The following is an 18572-nucleotide window of genomic DNA, read 5'->3' as shown; positions in this document are numbered from 1 at the left end:
AGAAACTTCTATATAAAGCAGTGTGAATATCTGAGTGTAAGTGCAGGCACATTATAGCAGCAGTGTGTATAGCTGAGTGTGAGTGCAGGAACATTATAGCAGCAGTATATAAAGCTGAGTGTAAGCGCAGGCACATTATAGCAGCAGTGTGCATAGCTGAGTGTAAGTGCAGGCACATTATAGCTCGAATGGAGAGGATGGCAAACACAACGACTGACAGAGACTGCAGGGAGCATGAAGGAATGAGCAGGACAGATGTGGGCACATACATGCAGCACTCTCTGTCCGGGGAGAGAGGAGTTACAGCTATGAAGAGATAACCCCCCACAGTCCTGTCTCCTGATGTAAGCCCCAGCCTGAAGTGGATCTGCTATGATATGGAAGGTGAGGTAGACTTCCTGGGTCAGAATACAGTGCTGTAGACCCCGCTATGCAGACCATGCCCCTCCCCCACTCCACCTCCCACCCAGTACAGGGAGCTCTTAAACCAAAGCAATGCTCTTACACCAAGTTACAATTTTGAAAAACTGTGAGCTCTTCTTGCAAAACACTCTTAATCCAAGTTAAACCGAGGTACCACTGTACTTGTGTGTAAAGGGCTGCCCTAGTGGTAGGGACAGGTAGTTTTTATTAGAATCAGAAGCTACAGCATTAATCACACAATTTTACAAAAACATATTTCCCCCCCTGGATTCCAGACATCTTACCTGCGCTCATACACTGTAGAGTTATCTCCAGGACTGGTGATATATAAGAATGTTTTTGTTCACTGACAGCAGGCAGAGATTTTGACAATGGTGACAAATACCAACACAAAGCATTGCAGAACTTTTCCAGCTTCTCTGAGACCCGACTGTTCCTTGGTGACCCCTCCATGTTCTCATGCCTCCCAGGCCTCCTGGACGTTGGTGCGGACCCATCCACAGAGCAACCATATGTCTTATAGGGAAAAATGGGCAACAATGGACAACGGCAGAAGATACATTGAAAGACAAAGAACCCGGCGGCCATACTCACCCCATCCAATACACAGATAGAAGCTGAAGAGGCGCTGCTCAGAGAAAACAGACAGCACCAGCAGGGTGTGCAGGTAGATGCCCTCCACCAGCAGCCAGTAGTAGTTCGCTGCCACACAATACTGCATCATCATGAAGACCAGGCGGCAACTGAGCGACTCCTGCGGGGACCACACCTCATGTTACTGAATGTCCTGCCACAACTAATACCAGGAGCACACAGGTCCAGGGAGCAAAGGGTTAAAGGGAAGCACAAAATGCAGGGAGAATAGCTTAATAACTCAGGGTTTTATCTAGTTTAGGCAATGCTCTGTGAGCCCTACAGACTGCAGTACAGACTGATACATTGTACACAGCTAGTCCTGCCCTCAGCTGGGAAGTGATATAATTGTATCCAGTGTAGAGAATGCTCTGTGAGCTAAACATCCTGGACTCCATACTAATACATTGTACACAGCTAGTCTTGCTCACAGCTGAGAAGTGATACAATTGTACCCAGTGTAGACAATGCTCTGTGAGCTCTACAGCCTGGACCCCAGACTGATACATTGTACATAGCTAGTCCTGCCCTCAGCTGGGAAGTGATATAATTGTATCCAGTGTAGACAATGCTCTGCGAGCTAAACAGCCTGGACTCCACTGATACATTGTAACAAACTATCAGACTTTCTTCTAAATATATTTCAATGATGCTGCGTTTACACGGAACGATTAGGCTAGGTTCACACTGCGTTTTCAGCATCCATTTAACTGATCCTTTTTTGCAAAAAACGGATTGCAAAAAACGGATGCATTTGTGTGCATCCGTTTTGATATGTTTTTCCATTGACTTCCATTATAAAAAAACGGATGTTTTTTTTTGACGCACAATAAAGTACTGTTGACACTACTTTTTTGACCATTAAAAAAAACGGATCCGTTAAATGGATTGCAAAAACGCTGTGTGAACCCACCCTTATCGTGCGAATTCGTACGCTAATGATCAAATTCGAACGATAATCATACGTGTAAACGCAACGAACGATCAAACGAGGAGCGAGAAATCGTTCATTTTGATCTTTCGATAACTTTTCAAATCGTCGTTGATCGTTCGCAAAAAATTCGCATATTGTTCTGTGTAAACAGTTGTTCGCCGATTTAGGCTATGTTCACACGATGTATCTGTGCGGCTGTATTTTTTATGCGGCTGGAAATGTGCAGCTGAAACTACGGCCGTGGGAAAAAATAGACATGCGGCTCAAAACATACGGTCATTTACTTGGAAATCTGGTTCAACTAAAAATAACAAATAAAATCTTTAGAAAGTGATGGAAACACCTCTGGATGCATCTGGGAAAGCAGGGAAACAGTTTACATGAATTGCTATTACCGGGGTTTGCGATGCTCTGCAATATGCCGATGCCGATGCCTCTCATGGTTAATATATTTAATTCATAAAACACATTTTCTTTGTAATAAAGTCCCTTTCATTGTTCAATAATTAAATTTAAACAAATCCATCATTTTGCTATTAAATATTCTGTTAAAATAAATATATATATAAATAAATGTATATTTATATATATATTTATTTTTTGACAGTATACTTAATTGCACAATGATGGATTCGTTTAAATTAAATTATTGAACAACGAAACTGATTATATTACAACAAAAATGTGTTTTATTAATTAAATGTTAATTAGTACAGGAAGCTCCATTAAGCCGTTAATTCATATTCCCGGTAATAGAGCATTCTGTACTAATCATCACTTTAATTAAAACATCAAATGTTTCTTCTAATTATGTTATCACAATAGCATTATTAGAAGAAACATTTAGAATTATATGTGCGCTCAGCTGATTGGCTGATCGGCTGAGCGCACATATAAAGAGCCGGTCCGCAGTACAGTGACTTCATTGTGCTGCGGACCAGCGAAGAGGCAACATCGGGGTGAGTATAGAGCTCTCCCCACCCCCTTCCCAGCACTGCACCCATCCCAGCAAGGAAGGGGGGTCACTTAACCCCTTCCTTGCTGGGATGGGTGCAGTCTGACATCAGTCTGGCCCCCAAGGGGTTAAGGGGGATACAATACATCCTCCCTTAACCCCTTGGGGGCCAGACTGTAAGCAGCGATCTGTAAAGATGCTGCATACTGTAAGGTGCACAACACCGCTCACAATGATGGGTGTTGTGCTCCTGTTTGTGTGTTTTTTGTGTGTTTCTCCCTTTTTGTTTTTCAGATATCGGTATCCTGTGGATTACGTCGGATTCGATGGACTACATCGATGACCAGCGGTTGTTTGGTGTTTTTTTTTAATAAAATGGTCAATGAGGGGTGTGGGGGTGTTTTTATTTGAATAAAAACATTTTTTCACTTGTGTGTTGTCTTTATTTCTTTACTTTATAGACTTAGTAGTGGAAGCCGTCTAATAGACAGAATCCATTACTAAGTTGGGGCCTAGGGTTAGCCGGTATAAAATGGCTAACACTAACCCCCCATTATTACCCCAGTACCCAATGCCACCAGGGGTACTGGGAAGAGCCCGGTGCCAGTGGTCCCGGAGCGTCAAAATTGGCGCTCCTGGACTGGGGCGGCAGCAGGCTGGTAAGATTTAGGCTGGGGAGGGCCTAAACCAATGGCTCTTCCCACCCTGGTGTTACCAGGCTGCTGTCGCTTGATTTTTAACCCGGCTGGTTATAAAAATAGGGGGGACCCTATGCGTTTTTTTTTTAAATAAATAATTAAAAAAAACGCATAGGGTCCCCCCTATTTTTATAACCAGCCGGGTTAAAAACCAAGCGACAGCAGCCTGGTAACACCAGGGTGGGAAGAGCCATTGGTTTAGGCCCTCCCCAGCCTAAATCTTACCAGCCTGCTGCCGCCCGGTCCAGGAGCGCCAATTTTGACGCTCCTGGACCACTGGCACCCGCCTCTTCCCAGTACCCCTGGTGGCATTGGGTACTGGGGTAATAATAGGGGGTTAGTGTTAGCCATTTTATACCGGCTAACCCTAGGCCCCGACTTAGTAATGGATTCCGTCTATTAGACGGCTTCCACTACTAAGTCTATAAAGTAAAGAAATAAAGACATTACACAAGTGAAAAAATATTTTTATTCAAATAAAAACACCCCCACACCCCTCATTGACCATTTTATTAAAAAAACCACCAAACAACCGCTGGTCATCGACGTAGTCCACGGAATCCGACGTAATCCACTGGATACCGATATCTGAAAAACAAAAAGGGAGAAACACACAAAAAACACACAAACAGGAGCGGTGAGCGGTGTTGTGCTCCTTACAGTATGCAGTATCTTTACAGATCGCTGCTTACAGTCTGGCCCCCAAGGGGTTAAGGGAGGATGTATTGCATCCAGGGCCAGCCTTAGGGGTGTGCGAGCAGTGCGGCCGCACAGGGCGCTGTGCACTCACGGCAGGAAGGGGGCGCCACCTGCGTCCCCCTGAGGCCATAAATCCGGCCCTGCCTCTGCACAGCAGCCGAGAAAGCTCTTCTCCCCAGACATGTGACTGCAGCCTGGCCCCCATCCCCCGCCCCCCACAGCGTCTCCCAGCTCACAGAGGCCCATAACCCCGCCCCCTCCCCCGACGGAGACACCAGCAGTTTGATCCTCCGCTCTACCTGCTTCTCCTCATGGGCAGAGAAGAGGGGAGACAGGGGGCGCTTCCTTGTGTAGAAAAAAGTGACCAGGTGGATGGAAGGAAGATCTGACAGGGATCCACTCACCTGGGTAGGTTGTGCGAATATTAGGCACAACTCTAAATGCAGCATAAAGGGGTGTACTCCGCAGCTGTACTGGGGGACATCACCACCGACGGTGGGAGAAGCAAATGCAGAAGTGTAGTCAAACGACTACAGGACCGAAGACCAAATCCACACCAGAAACGATGAGCGCAGGAGTATATACAGTTTGCACACGGCGGTGCAACCAAAAGTTATCCAAAAGTAGATGGCGTAGTAAATCAAGGTTCATTTATTGCAACGCGTTTCGGCCCTATATTATCTAGCATGGGCCTTTATCAAGCATACAAAGCAGACACTGCATGAGGTATATATAGGCACAACTTGATGACATCATATGGGCATTCCGGGTCAATGACCTCAGGAAGTCCAAAAACAGGGTAAACAAACATGAGCACATGGTAGACGAACATAAACAGATAAGTCCATGTGGCCAGAGTAGGCAGATATAAATACATGCTAAATATAAATACATATATAATTTTTTATCTGATTGTTTTTTAGCATGTATTTATATCTGCCTACTCTGGCCACATGGACTTATCTGTTTATGTTCGTCTACCATGTGCTCATGTTTGTTTACCCTGTTTTTGGACTTCCTGAGGTCATTGACCCGGAATGCCCATATGATGTCATCAAGTTGTGCCTATATATACCTCATGCAGTGTCTGCTTTGTATGCTTGATAAAGGCCCATGCTAGATAATATAGGGCCGAAACGCGTTGCAATAAATGAACCTTGATTTACTACGCCATCTACTTTTGGATAACTTTTGGTTGCACCGCCGTGTGCAAACTGTATATACTCCTGCGCTCATCGTTTCTGGTGTGGATTTGGTCTTCGGTCCTGTAGTCGTTTGACTACACTTCTGCAGTCATCCTCATGGGCAGAGACATCCTCCACTACTACTGCAGTGTGACTGTGAGTATATCTATCTCTGTCTGTGTGTGTTAGTGCTCTGTGTGGTAGGACAACAACTCCCAGCATACTCCTATGTGGCTCTGTGTGGTAGGACAACAACTCCCAGCATGCTCCTGTGTGGCTCTGTGTGGTAGGAAAACAACTCCCAGTGCAGTGTCCCAGAACATGCAGACTACTACTCCTATTATGGCCATTTCTCTTGCTGTGTCCATGCCTGTTCTGGTAAGTGTTTGCACTGCAACTGCTGCTGGTTTTCCCCTAGTATTCTCTGGTAATGTGCATTCTCATGTGTATTCTCATATAGTCCTGTGTATTATTGCATTGTACAGTGGTATGCAAGGCTGTTGATCACGTGACCTGTAACCATGGTTCCTCCAATGGCCGACTAGTTCTGGCCAGGAGCAACCATGTGACCTCCCACTTCCTCCTAACAAGTTAGTCTTCCCCCTGCTTCCAAGCAAGGAGGATGTGTGTCGTCCCTCTCCTGCCTCAGAGGAGTTGGGCTTCTTCTCTGCAGCTCCCACTTCACCACTAGAAGTGTGGATCAGGTGCTCTGCTGTATTCAAGTCTTCGGCTGTATCTGCCTGCTCAAGTGTCCGGAGTCTTCTCTCTCATCTGGGTGTCATTCCGTTATCTCTCCTCATCGCTGCAAGGATTCACAGCAAGTATTACTCTCAAGCTAATCCACCCAGCAACACTATTTCTCTCATACTCCTACTCCCATCATCCGGCACGTATTCTCACAGCCTATGCAGCACCACTCCTGCTTTACTTGTCAAAGCCTGCTATATACCCGGTTGCATCCGGACAGAACTGTTGCTACTAGTTACCTCATCTATAATAAAACCGCTGTTACTGAACCCCGGCATTGGTGTCCACTAACTGGTGCCCTGACTAAGTGCAGCGAAGAATCCCATGCCCATCATCAATCGCAGATTCCACAGACCGGCCCTACAGCTGTGCCGCCCTCAGGCCTATACCGCGACAAGTATAACCCCTGCAGCTGCCCCGGTCATTGCCCGCTCATAACACCAGCACTGCGGAAGTGGCCCACAGGGGCCAGGGCATCGCACCAGCATACTCCTGTGTGGCTCTGTGTGGTAGGACAACAACTCCCAGCATGCTCCTGTGTGGCTATGTGTGGTAGGACAACTCCTCCCAGCATATTCCTATGTGGCTCTGTGTGGTAGGACAACTCCTCCCAGCATACTCCTATGTGGCTCTGTGTGGTAGGACAACTCCTCCCAGCATGCCCCTATGTGTTAGGACAACAACTCCCAGCATGCCCCTGTGTGGTAGGACAACAACTCCCAGCATGCTCCTGTGTGGCTCTGTGTGGTAGGACAACAACTCCCAGCATACTCCTGTGTGGCTCTGGGTGGTAGGACAACAACTCCCAGCATACTCCTGTGTGGCTCTGTGCGGTAGGACAACAACTCCCAGCATACTCCTATGTGGCTCTGTGTGGTAGGACAACAACTCCCAGCATACTCCTGTGTGGCTCTGTGTGGTAGGACAGCAACTCCCAGCATACTCCTGTGTGGCTCTGTGCGGTAGGACAACAACTCCCAGCATACTCCTGTGTGGCTCTGTGCGGTAGGACAACAACTTCCAGCATACTCCTGTGTGGCTCTGTGCGGTAGGACAACAACTCCCAGCATACTCCTGTGTGGCTCTGTGCGGTAGGACAACAACTCCCAGCATACTCCTGTGTGGCTCTGTGCGGTAGGACAACAACTCCCAGCATACTTCTGTGTGGCTATGTGCGGTAGGACAACAACTTCCAGCATACTCCTGTATGGCTATGTGCGGTAGGACAACAACTCCCAGCATACTCCTGTGTGGCTCTGTGTGGTAGGACAACTCCTCCCAGCATGCCCCTATGTGTTAGGACAACAACTCCCAGCATGCCCCTGTGTGGTAGGACAACAACTCCCAGCATGCTCCTGTGTGGCTCTGTGTGGTAGGACAACAACTCCCAGCATGCTCCTGTGCGGCTCTGGTAGGACAACTCCCAGTGGTGGGTATGTGTGGTGTGTATGTGTATATGTGACTGTATGTGTGTCTGTGTTTGCAGGATATATATACTGTGTGTCTGTGTTTGCAGGATATATATACTGTGTGTCTGTGTTTGCAGGATATATATACTGTGTGTCTGTATGTGTCTGTGTAAGCAGTATATACACTGTGGGAGAGATTCATCAAACATGGTGTAAAGTGAAACTGGCTCAGTTGTCCCTAGCAACTGAGCCAGTTTCACTTTACACCATGTTTGATAAATCTCCCCCAGTGTGTCTGTATGTGTATATCTATCTGTGTAAGCAGTATATACAGTAAGTGTCTGTATGTGTGTATCTATCTGTGTAAGCAGTATATACAGTGTGTGTCTGTATGTGTATATCTATCTGTGTAAGCAGTATATACAGTGTGTGTCTTGGGATGGGCTACAGTCAGCCGGGGGGGGGGGGGGGGGGGGTTGGGGGGGCGCCAAAAGAATATTCTGCACAGGGCGCCATCTACCCTAAGGCCGGCCCTAATTGCATCCCCCTTAACCCCTTGGGGGCCAGACTGATGTCAGACTGCATCCATCCCAGCAAGGAAGGGGTTAAGTGACCCCCCCTTCCTTGCTGGGAGGGGTGCAGTGCAGGGGAGGGGGTGGGGAGAGCTTTATACTCACCCCGATGTGTCCTCTTCGCTGGTCCGCAGCACAATGAAGTCACTGTGCTGCGGACCCGCTAATTATATGTGCGCTCAGCCGATCAGCCAATCAGCTGAGCGCACATATAATTCAAAATGTTTCTCCTAATAATGCTATTGTGATAACATAATTAGAAGAAACATTTGATGTTTTAATTAAAGTAAAGTGTTGATTAGTACAGAATGCTCTATTACCGGCAATATGAATTAACGGCTTAATGGAGCTTCCTGTACTAATTAATATTTAATTAATATAACACATTTTTGTTGTAATAAAATCAGTTTCGTTGTTCAATAATTTAATTCTAACGAATCCATCATTGTGCAATTAAATATACTGTCAAAAAATAAATATATATATAAATATACATTTATTTATATATATATATTTATTTTAACAGTATATTTAATTGCACAATGATGGATTCGTTAGAATTAAATTATTGAACAACGAAATGGACTTTATTACAAAGAAAATGTGTTTTATTAATTTAATATATTAACTATTAGAGGCATCGGCATTCGGCATAATTGCCGGCTATTTTTGAAGTACTCCGTACGGACCGCCTGTCAATCCACGGCCGTGAATTTGCACAGTTCCAGCCGCAAACAATGGTCTTGTTTATTTTTACGGGTCCGTTTATGATCGGGCCGTAGGCTCATACATAGTGTGAACTGTGCAGCCTTAATATCGTATACTTTCCAGCGTACGCATGAACCGGAAAAATACGGCCGATGATTTACCGCCCGCAATACAGCCGCACAGATACATAGTGTGAACCTAGCCTTAACCAATGTGTACGATAGGCTTGAAGCGATCGCAAAATGAATATCTGTACAATATATCGTACTGTCTAAACGCTGATCGTTATGAAAAAAAAAAATCGTTCCCCCGACATCATTAATCGTACGATCGGGCGAATTATCGTTCCGTGTAAACGTAGCATAAGGCTGTGTTCACATGTTCAGATTATTGGGCAATTGTTGGACATGTAAGATCAGTGTACTACTAACTCTCTTTGGAGAACACACACACTTTTTACTCACCAAACCATTACTTCCCAATTCTAAAAAACTGGAAATTCTAGCACAAATTTATCATAAATCGTCATTTGTCACTTTTTTTGCCAAGAATTGTTGGACTGAAGTGACAGTGCCCAATTAAATAATGATTTACAATAAAAAACTAGATTTGCATTTCCAGGGAAATACATAGTGCTTGAAAAGAGCGCCCGTTTACTAGTGACTTATTTTTAACTTTAATGCTGGGTGCAGTCCCTTTAAGAGCCACTTGGGTCCCATCCCTTTAAGAGCAACTTGGCTCCCATCCCTTTAAGAGCGACATGGGTCCCTTCACTCTTAAAGGGACCCAGGTCGCTCTTAACGGAACCCAGGTCGCACTTAAAGGGACGCATTTCGCTCTTAAAGGGACCCAGTTGGCTCTAAAAGGGACCCAGGTCGCTCTTAAAGGGACATATTTCACTCTTAAAGGGACCAATTTCATGCTTAAACAGACCCATTTAGCTTTTAAAAGGACCCAGGTCGCTCTTAAAGGGACCCAGGTTGCTCTTAAAACGACCCATTTTGCTCTTAAAGGGACATATTTCGCTCTTAAAGGGACCCAGGTCGCTCTTGAAACGACCAATTTTGCTCTAAAAGGGACCCATTTCGATCTTAAAGGGACCAAGGTCGCTCTTAAAGGGACCAATTTTACTCTTAAAGGGACCAATTTCACGCTTAAAGGGACCCATTTCGCTCTTAAAGGGACCCAGGTCGCTCTTAAAAGGACCCATTTTGCTCTGAAAGGGACATATTTCACTCTTAAAGGGGCCAATTTCACTCTTAAAGGGACCAATTTCACGCTTAAAGGGACCCATTTCGCTCTTAAAGGGACCCAGATCGCTCTTAAAGGGACCCAGGTCGCTTTTAAAGGGACCAATTTTGCTCTTAAAGGGACCCATTTTGCTCTTAAAGGGACATATTTTGCTCTTAAAGGGACCCAGGTTGCTCTTAAAGGGACCCATTTCCCTTTTAAAGGGACCCATTTCGCTCTTAAAAGGACCCAGGTCGCTCTTAAAAGGACCCATTTTGCTCTTAAACGGACCCATTTTGCTCTTAAACGGACATATTTCGCTCTTAAAGGGACCCAGGTCGCTCTTAAAGGGACCCAGATCGCTCTTAATGGAACCCAGGTCACTCTTTAAAGGACCTAGGTCGCTCTTAAAGGGACCAATTTCACTCTTAAAGGGACCAATTTCACTCTTAAAGGGACCCATTTCTCTTTTAAAGGGACCCAGGTCGCTCTTAAAAGGACCGATTTTGCTCTTAAACGGACCCATTTTGCTCTTAAACGGACATATTTCGCTCTTAAAGGGACCCAGGTCGCTCTTAAAGGGACCTAGGTCGCTCTTAAAGAGACCCATTTCGCTCTTAAAGGGACCCAGGTCGCTCTTGAAGGGACATATTTCGCTCTTAAAAGGACCCAGGTCGCTCTTAAAGGGACCTAGGTCGCTCATAAAGGGACCCAGGTCGCTCTTAAAAGGACCCGAGTCGCTCTTAAAGGGACCCAGGTTGCTCTAGCGACATTGGTCTCTTTAAGAGCGACATGGGTCCCATACCTTTTGGAGTGACTTGGGTCCCTTTAAGAGCAACATGCGTCCCGTCCGTTTAAGAGCAACTTGGGTCCCGTCCCTTTAAGAGCGACTTGGATCCCTTTAAGAGCTACATGGGACCCTTTAAGAGCGACTTGGGTCCCGTCCCTTTAAGAGCGAATTGGGTCCCGTCCCTTTAAGAGCCACTTGGGTCCCTTTAAGAACGACTTGGGTCCCTTTTAAAAACGACTTGGGTCCCTTTAAGAGCGACATGGCTCCCGTCCCTTTAAGAGCGACTTGGGTCCCTTTAAGAGCGACTTGTGGTCCTTTAAGGGGCGACCTGGGTCCCTTTAAGAGCGATCTGGGTACTTATAATGGTAAAGATCATTGCTTGGTTACCATGACAACCTTACTCATGTCAGTGAGACAAAATCGTTTAGGACCTTCCATATATTATATCTTCTATTGGCCAATAGTGGACATGTGACTGCGGATGGTGTGAGACATTGCCTGACGAGACCGTAGAATTCCTATTGGCTGCTATATTTCAGCTATTTGCATATGTGCTGTGATTGGCTGTTAGCGGTTAGAGTGTGGCCATTATTTGCAATGGGCCATTATTTTCTATGGGAAATTCGGGGTCTTTAAATGTAAATTTCTTAAAAACGACAAATCTGATCGAAACAAAAAATAGATAGCACACCACACACCGCCGAGGGCTTCGAAACGCAGTTTGAACGGAGTCTGTGTGTAAAGCGGTTCGGGCTGTATTACGCGCAGAAAAATAGCTGGAAGAAGAAGAAGAATACGGATTACAATATAGGGCTTTTCAAGCACTATAATAAAATACAGTTTTAGTGATTGGGGGAAATTTATCAAACAAGAAAGTTGTATTTTTAGGCGTAAAATGGCCTGATGCAAATTAATTTATTTGCAAATGGCCGTTTTGTGAATAAAATATTTGCATCAGGCCATATTATGCCACCTTCGCCAGTGGGGCGGGGAGGGGGTTTGGGGGTGGGGATGAGGACACACCAGGGTCGCATCTTAGTAAATGTCCCCCATTGTGTTATGCTTGTGCAGTGCTTGTGTCACCTGGTAGGAGATGAGTCCTTCCCACTGGTTGTCATGAATGGCGATGTCGTACATCCACCGCAGCACCGAGTCCTTTATAAAGACGGAGATGGCTCTCAGTATGAAGGAGGTGAAGAGGTTCAGGTGGATGTAGTTCCGGGTACAGTGGAGATGCCTGCGGAGAGATATAGGGTTATATGTTAGATGTCACCTGTATGGAGAGATATAGTGTCACACGTTACATGTCACCTGTATGGGGATATTCCGGCTCACCTGATTGTTACATGTGGGGTTACATGTCCCCTGATTGTATGGAAAGACCTAGGAGGGGATTTACAAAGACCGGCATACAAGTATGCCGGTCTTATATTGGGCCCCGCCCCCTTTTCCCGGCAGATTCACTAAGAGGCGCACACCTTTAAGGGAATCTGGCCAACCAGGCGCCCGTATCTGAGTCTGGCGTACCAAATCTACACCTGCTTCCAGCGAGCAGGCTTATATTATGATAAATTAGGCGGAGGAGGAGGCCACGCCTCCTCCCCACCTTATCACACACCCCCAAGCTCCACCAGTCTGCTCATCGGGCGAGCCGGGGGTAAGGAAGGCGTACGCCAGGTAGAAGAGGCGAATCTGCACCTTCTCCCTGGCGTACACTTTGTAAATCCCCCCCCCCCCCATAGAGTTAAGGCCCTATTCCACGGGTCGTTTAGAGGAGCAATATCGTTCGTATTCGGCCGATATCGGCCGCTACGAACGATATTCGTCCCGTGGAATAGAGTGCAACGATCAGCCGACATTGTTCATGTCGGCTGATCGTTGCAGTCGCTTGTTTTTCAACATGTTGAAAAACAAGCGACTGATATAGCAGCGATCTGCTGCCGTCGCTCCGTTGAATAGGAGCATCGGCAGCAGGCGCTGCTATATCCTATGGGCTGCCCGGACGATCAGCGATCCCCCGGGCAGCCCCCCCAGCAGCTCCCCGCCGCCCCTCCCGCACTCACCCGCTCGCTGACGCCGCGTTGAATAGCGGCGGCAGCGAGCAGGGAACGAGGACCAAACGAGCGCTTATAGCGCTCGTTTGCTGCTCCAAACGACTCGTGGAATAGGGGCATTACATACCACATGTCACCTGTATGGAGAGATGTATGTACATGTTGAAGGGACAGTTGTGTCGTTCATGTCTGTTATTGAGCGGATGGAGTAAACCTCCACAGTGCAGGGAGGAAAAAAAGAGAATTGCTGTGTGCAATGATCTCTAATTTGCATCCTCATCATCACAGCCAGGAGAAGTAAACAGAGGGACTGGGAAGAACCAAGGAAAGTAAGAGCCTTATTCCACCAGACGATTATCGTTCAGATTATCGTTAAATCGTTCGTATCTAAACGATAATCGTTCGGTTGAAATGCAGTTAACGATTAACGACCGAACGAGAAATCGTTGATCACTTTATAAGAGCCCTATTCCACCGGACAATTATCGTTCAGATTATCGTTAAATCGTTCGAATCTAAACGATAATCGTTTGGTTGAAATGCAGTTAACGATTAACGACCGAACGAGAAATCGTTGATCGCTTTATAAGACCTGGACCTATTTTTATCGTTGCTCATTCGCAAAACGTTCGCAAATCGTTCGCATTGAATAAGACATTGTTCGGTCGTTCGCAATAGATACGAACGCAATAGCGAATAAAAAACGAAGAAAAACGATCGCAATTACGATCATAAGTAACGATTATCGTTCCATGGAAATAAGTGAACGTTTTCAGGTCTTTCGCAATAGCGGTCGTTTGAGATCGTTAATCGTTAACGATTATACGAACGACAATCGTCCGGTGGAATAGGGCCCTAATGCCCCTATTCCACAGGTCGTTTAGAGGAGCTCTCAGCGCTCGTTTGCTCCTCGTTCCCCGCTCGCTGCCGCCTCTATTCAATGCGGCGGCAGCGAGCGGGTGAGTGCGGGAGGGGGCGGTGGGGAGCTGTGGGGGGGCTGCCCGGGGGATCGATGATCGTCCGGGCAGCCCATGGGATATAGCAGCGTCTGCTGCCGATGCTCCTATTCAACGGAGCGACGGCAGCAGATCGCTGCTATATCAGTCGCTTGTTTTTCAACATGTTGAAAAACAAGCGACTGCAACGATCAGCCGACATGAACAATGTCGGCTGATCGTTGCACTCTATTCCACCGGACGATTATCGTCCGTAGCGGCCGATATCGGCCGAATACGAACGATAATCGTTCCGTGGAATAGGGCCTTTAGACCTGGACCTATTTTTATCGTTGCTCATTCGCAAAACGTTCGCATTGAATAAGACGTCGTTCGGTCGTTCGCAATAGATACGAACGCAATAGCGAATAAATAGCGAAGAAAAAAAGGATTGCAAATACGATCATAAGTAACGATTATGGTTCCATGGAAATGAGTGAACGTTTTCAAGTCTTTCACAATAGCGGTCGTTTGAGATCGCTAATCGTTAACGATTATGCGAACGATAATCGTCCGGTGGAATAGGGCCCTAAGGATAGTGAATGATATTATTTCAGAGGACTAACTAATCCAAGAACTACTTTATATAATGGCACACAAAGCTTACTGACAGATCTAATAAACTCATAAGAAAGACTGCTCAGTGTGAACTGCGCCTAGATGCAAACTGTTGTATGGAAAGAGGAGACACAAATGCACAAAACTATGGAGGAGAAAGATCCCTACACACTGCACCAAAACCTCATCCCTGATGTGCAAAATGTGTAAGGGTGACCACTGCCAGGCTACAGGAGTCGGGGGCCTGGGATCCAGATTACCTCTGCGACTAGCACCTCTAGGATTATGCCAGGGACCTACAGGTCTATTTATATAACGGGTCTCCATGTAAACAGGACACATGGATCCTATAACGCACTATAATAATTATATGCTTCCTCATTGTGCGGATGTTAATGTGTTTCTCTTCCATATTTATGACTTTTATGTTACATTGTGCACAAATACAATACATAATAACCTGTCCGTGACTGGGGATGAGTGATGGATGTGATTATATTATAATCTGTGGGGGAGGGGGGGGACCACCAGAGAACAGGAACTCCACCCCCGTACATTACAGCCCCAGGTAAAGAAGCTTTTACACAAACTACTGATTTATAGAAATTACTGCAAATGGCAAATAAAATGTACTTGAGGTCCCCACACCCAGCTTTCCCAGAATCCTGTTACATCTCTTCAGTCACAGCCAAAGCTGCATTAATCATTCTTATATACTAGTCACCTCCAGAGCTGCACTCACCATTATTATACTCCAGTCACATCAAGATCTGCGTTCACTATTCTAAGACTACAGTTACATCCAGAGCTGCATTTATAATTCTTATACATCATCCAGCACATCCACTATCCACAATCACTATTCTTTTCCTTCAGCCATATTCAGAGCTCAAGTCACTATTCTTATACTCCAGTCACATCCAGAGCTGTAGTCACTATTCTTATACTCCAGTTACATCTAGAGCTGTTGTCACTATTCTTATCCTCCAGTCACATCCAGTGCTGCAGTCACTATTCTTATACTCCAGTCACATCCAGAGCTGAAGTCACTATTCTTATACTCCAGTCACATCCAGAGCTGTAGTCACTTTTCTTATACTGCAGTTACATCCAGAGCTGAAGTCACTATTCTCATTCTCCAGTCACATCCAGAGCTGCAGTCACTATTCTTATCCTCCAGTCACATCCAGAGCTGCAGTCACTATTCTTATCCTCCAGTCACATCCAGAGCTGCAGTCACTATTCTTATACTCCAGTCACATCCACAGGTTGCCTGCACTGCGAGATAGGATACGTAGACCTTCTGATAGCTTTGTCCTATCCAGGCTAGTTCCTCTCGTGTATCAGGATACTGCCCTCCACCTTTATTCTGGTTCATGTGTGGGCTAGATTGTTCCCAGACTCTTCTCCCTTGTAGTAATTAGCACTGCATAGTAGATATAGAATTAGTAGTGAAAGAACTAAGTGTCTCTAGTTGCATCTAACCACACTTGTGTCCTAGACTCGACTCACTAAACACACGGAACTGACTTCCTCCCACATGGGGCTAACTAACTACTCCCACAGGGGCTGTGTGTGGGTGTAGGGAACAGGCATAGGTAGAAGAAAGAGCATCTCCTATAGGCCAACATAGAACACATGCACAACAATGACTGTAACCCATTGCTAACTTCAGCTGTGCAATGAAACAACAAAACTTAGAAATAACACTGACACCTAGTGTTGAAACTAGAGAATACTACCTTCATCATCACTGAACCTGGCGAGAGAACTTTACGACAGGCGCCTAGGGCACATAACAGTTACAGTTAACACCACACTTTGACAATCAAAACCAAAGCTGTGGTTGTCCAGGCATCATTGGAATTGTAGTTCTGCACCAGCTGGGGGCTTGAAGGTTCACGCTTATCAATCCTTCCCTGGGTGACTTCTTCCTCATATACACATTTTGCACTGGGCTAAGCTTTCCCCGATTCCTAATGTAGTGTCCCGGTACTGTTGGTCCACTAAGTTTTATTCCATTTGGTTAAAGTACCTCTGTCAGGTATCGTCAGGGGATGAAGGTGTTGTTCATATATTTCCCCACTAGAGGTCTCACTTTGTTATAGAGCTGAGTATTTGTCTCTATGGGCACAGCTGAAGGGAGTGGCTTAACTAGGTTACTGTTTGTTCACTGGTCTATCCAATCACAGGTGCAGGTGCCTCATACAGCGGTCCACCAACTACACCTATTCCCTCTCCTTTCTCCACACAGCCCCACCAATAGGAGTTAGTCCCGGTTTCCCCAATAAAAGGGTGGTTGTTCCTGGTTGGAGGTCTTAAGTTGGTAGATGGTGGTAAGAGACTCAGTCAAGAGAGAGAGAGAGTCCCTGCCAGGGACTAGAGACTTAAACAGAGCCCTTCTTATGCAAGCAACTTTTGCTAGTATGCAGTGCTAAACCCTAAGGAGGGGTAACCGTCCTCTAGGGTACATCTTGTTCACGCCAGGAATCCTTCTACTTTATTCTCAGGACAATTACCAAAGCAAGGAACTGATCCCCAGTAAGAGCAGCAAGCTGAGGTATCTTACTGAAGATGCACCGCTCTCTTAGGGGGTCTGCTACACCCAGGAGTAAAGACCTGGGGCTCGTACTACCCAACCTGGCACTCGCTGAACTGGTTGGGCAGATGGCGGTCCGATAGTCAAGTATCTAAACGTGAATACAAGTATTCTTCTACACTCTTCTACTCTACAAATCCCAGCAGAGTGTATTGCTAAATGGACAAGGCTACATTTTCACCTAAATTGCCTACAATCACTACATGACAATTTGTCAGCAGCGTCTCTATTATCATCCAGTCCAGGCGTAATGTGTTCCGGCATTTACTGCGCCAATCTGAATCCTATTTATTGTCTCGTTCCTTCTCCTCGTGGCTCTAATTGCTTGTCTGTGACTTTGTTTCGGTGTTTTCTCTCTCGATCCCTCGGAGCACTCTCAGCCGGATATGGAGCCTGCTGTTTGCTGATTTCTGTGACTTTGTTTCTGAGTTCTCTCTCGATCCCCCAGGGCGTTCTTCGTCTGATACGGTGCTTGCCGCTTTTCTGGTGACTTCTGTTTATTATTTATACATTTCAGACTTTTAATAAGCAACAAAACAATATGTGAGAAGCAAATGTATCTGCCTCATATCTATCCCTGTGGCATCTAATGTGCAGCCGTGGAACATGGGTTCTGGGATGCTGCATCTATAGTGAAGCGTTGCTCCCTCAGGAATACAGGGGACCAGAGGGGACAATTCACCATTTGACCTGATTTACACTCAAGAACAATGCTAACCTTTCAATAAATTAGATTTTTTAGAAAAGCTGTCCTGTATGTACACGAAGAGTGGCACTATCTGTCTATTATATAACCCATTTAATGACATTTATTCACAATTTGTCCGTTCTGCAGTGGCCGTCGTATACTTAATTTACTAAGTTTAGCATCGGTGGTATTAGTGACAGCAGGGGTGGTGGTAGTAGTAGTAGTAGGGACAGCAGGGGTGGTAGTAGTAGCATAACTCCCAACTTTTGCTAAGAGTAAATGTGGTGTCCCACCATGGGGGTTTCTTGTGCTACACCTGTCGTAAAAGCCCTTCATTTAAAGTCAGGTGGTGATGAAGGTATTTATTGGTTTCACCACCAGATGTCAGTGTTTTGTATGTGAACCTGTATCTGTTGCACGGCTGTAGTGAACAAAGGGTTACTGCTCCTTCTGTGTTATGTATTTTACTGACCAATAGAGATACTCTTTCTATCTAACCTATCACTTTCATTCTCTTCTTGCACACATTCTTCTCCATCACTCACAGGGGCTTTCACATATCCCTGTAGGAAGAAGTCACTAGGTGGGAGGAAGTGTAGTCCAGTTTCTCTCAGATTCTTGTGGGAAGAAGACAGACAGAGTAGGCATCCCTGCTGTAGTTAAGCCAGGACCTGGCTCTGTCAGAAACCCTGTCCG

At 45.9% G+C, this 18572-nt stretch overlaps 1 protein-coding gene across 1 annotated transcript in view; it reads right to left on the bottom strand.

Moving 5' to 3' along the window:
• Positions 1–18572, bottom strand: part of GLP1R (glucagon like peptide 1 receptor) — a 206785-nt gene that overhangs the window by 58892 nt on the left and 129321 nt on the right. Inside the window, exons 7-8 of the mRNA XM_069954373.1 lie at positions 12066–12219; positions 1018–1177 (exon numbers count right to left, since the gene is read on the bottom strand). Coding sequence (XP_069810474.1) covers positions 1018–1177; positions 12066–12219 — 314 coding nt within the window. The remainder of the gene's footprint in view (positions 1–1017; positions 1178–12065; positions 12220–18572) is intronic.

This window comes from Dendropsophus ebraccatus, chromosome 15 (genome assembly GCF_027789765.1).
Source record: "Dendropsophus ebraccatus isolate aDenEbr1 chromosome 15, aDenEbr1.pat, whole genome shotgun sequence".
Lineage (NCBI taxonomy): Eukaryota > Metazoa > Chordata > Amphibia > Anura > Hylidae > Dendropsophus > Dendropsophus ebraccatus.
This window is presented reverse-complemented; position numbering and strand designations above follow the sequence as displayed.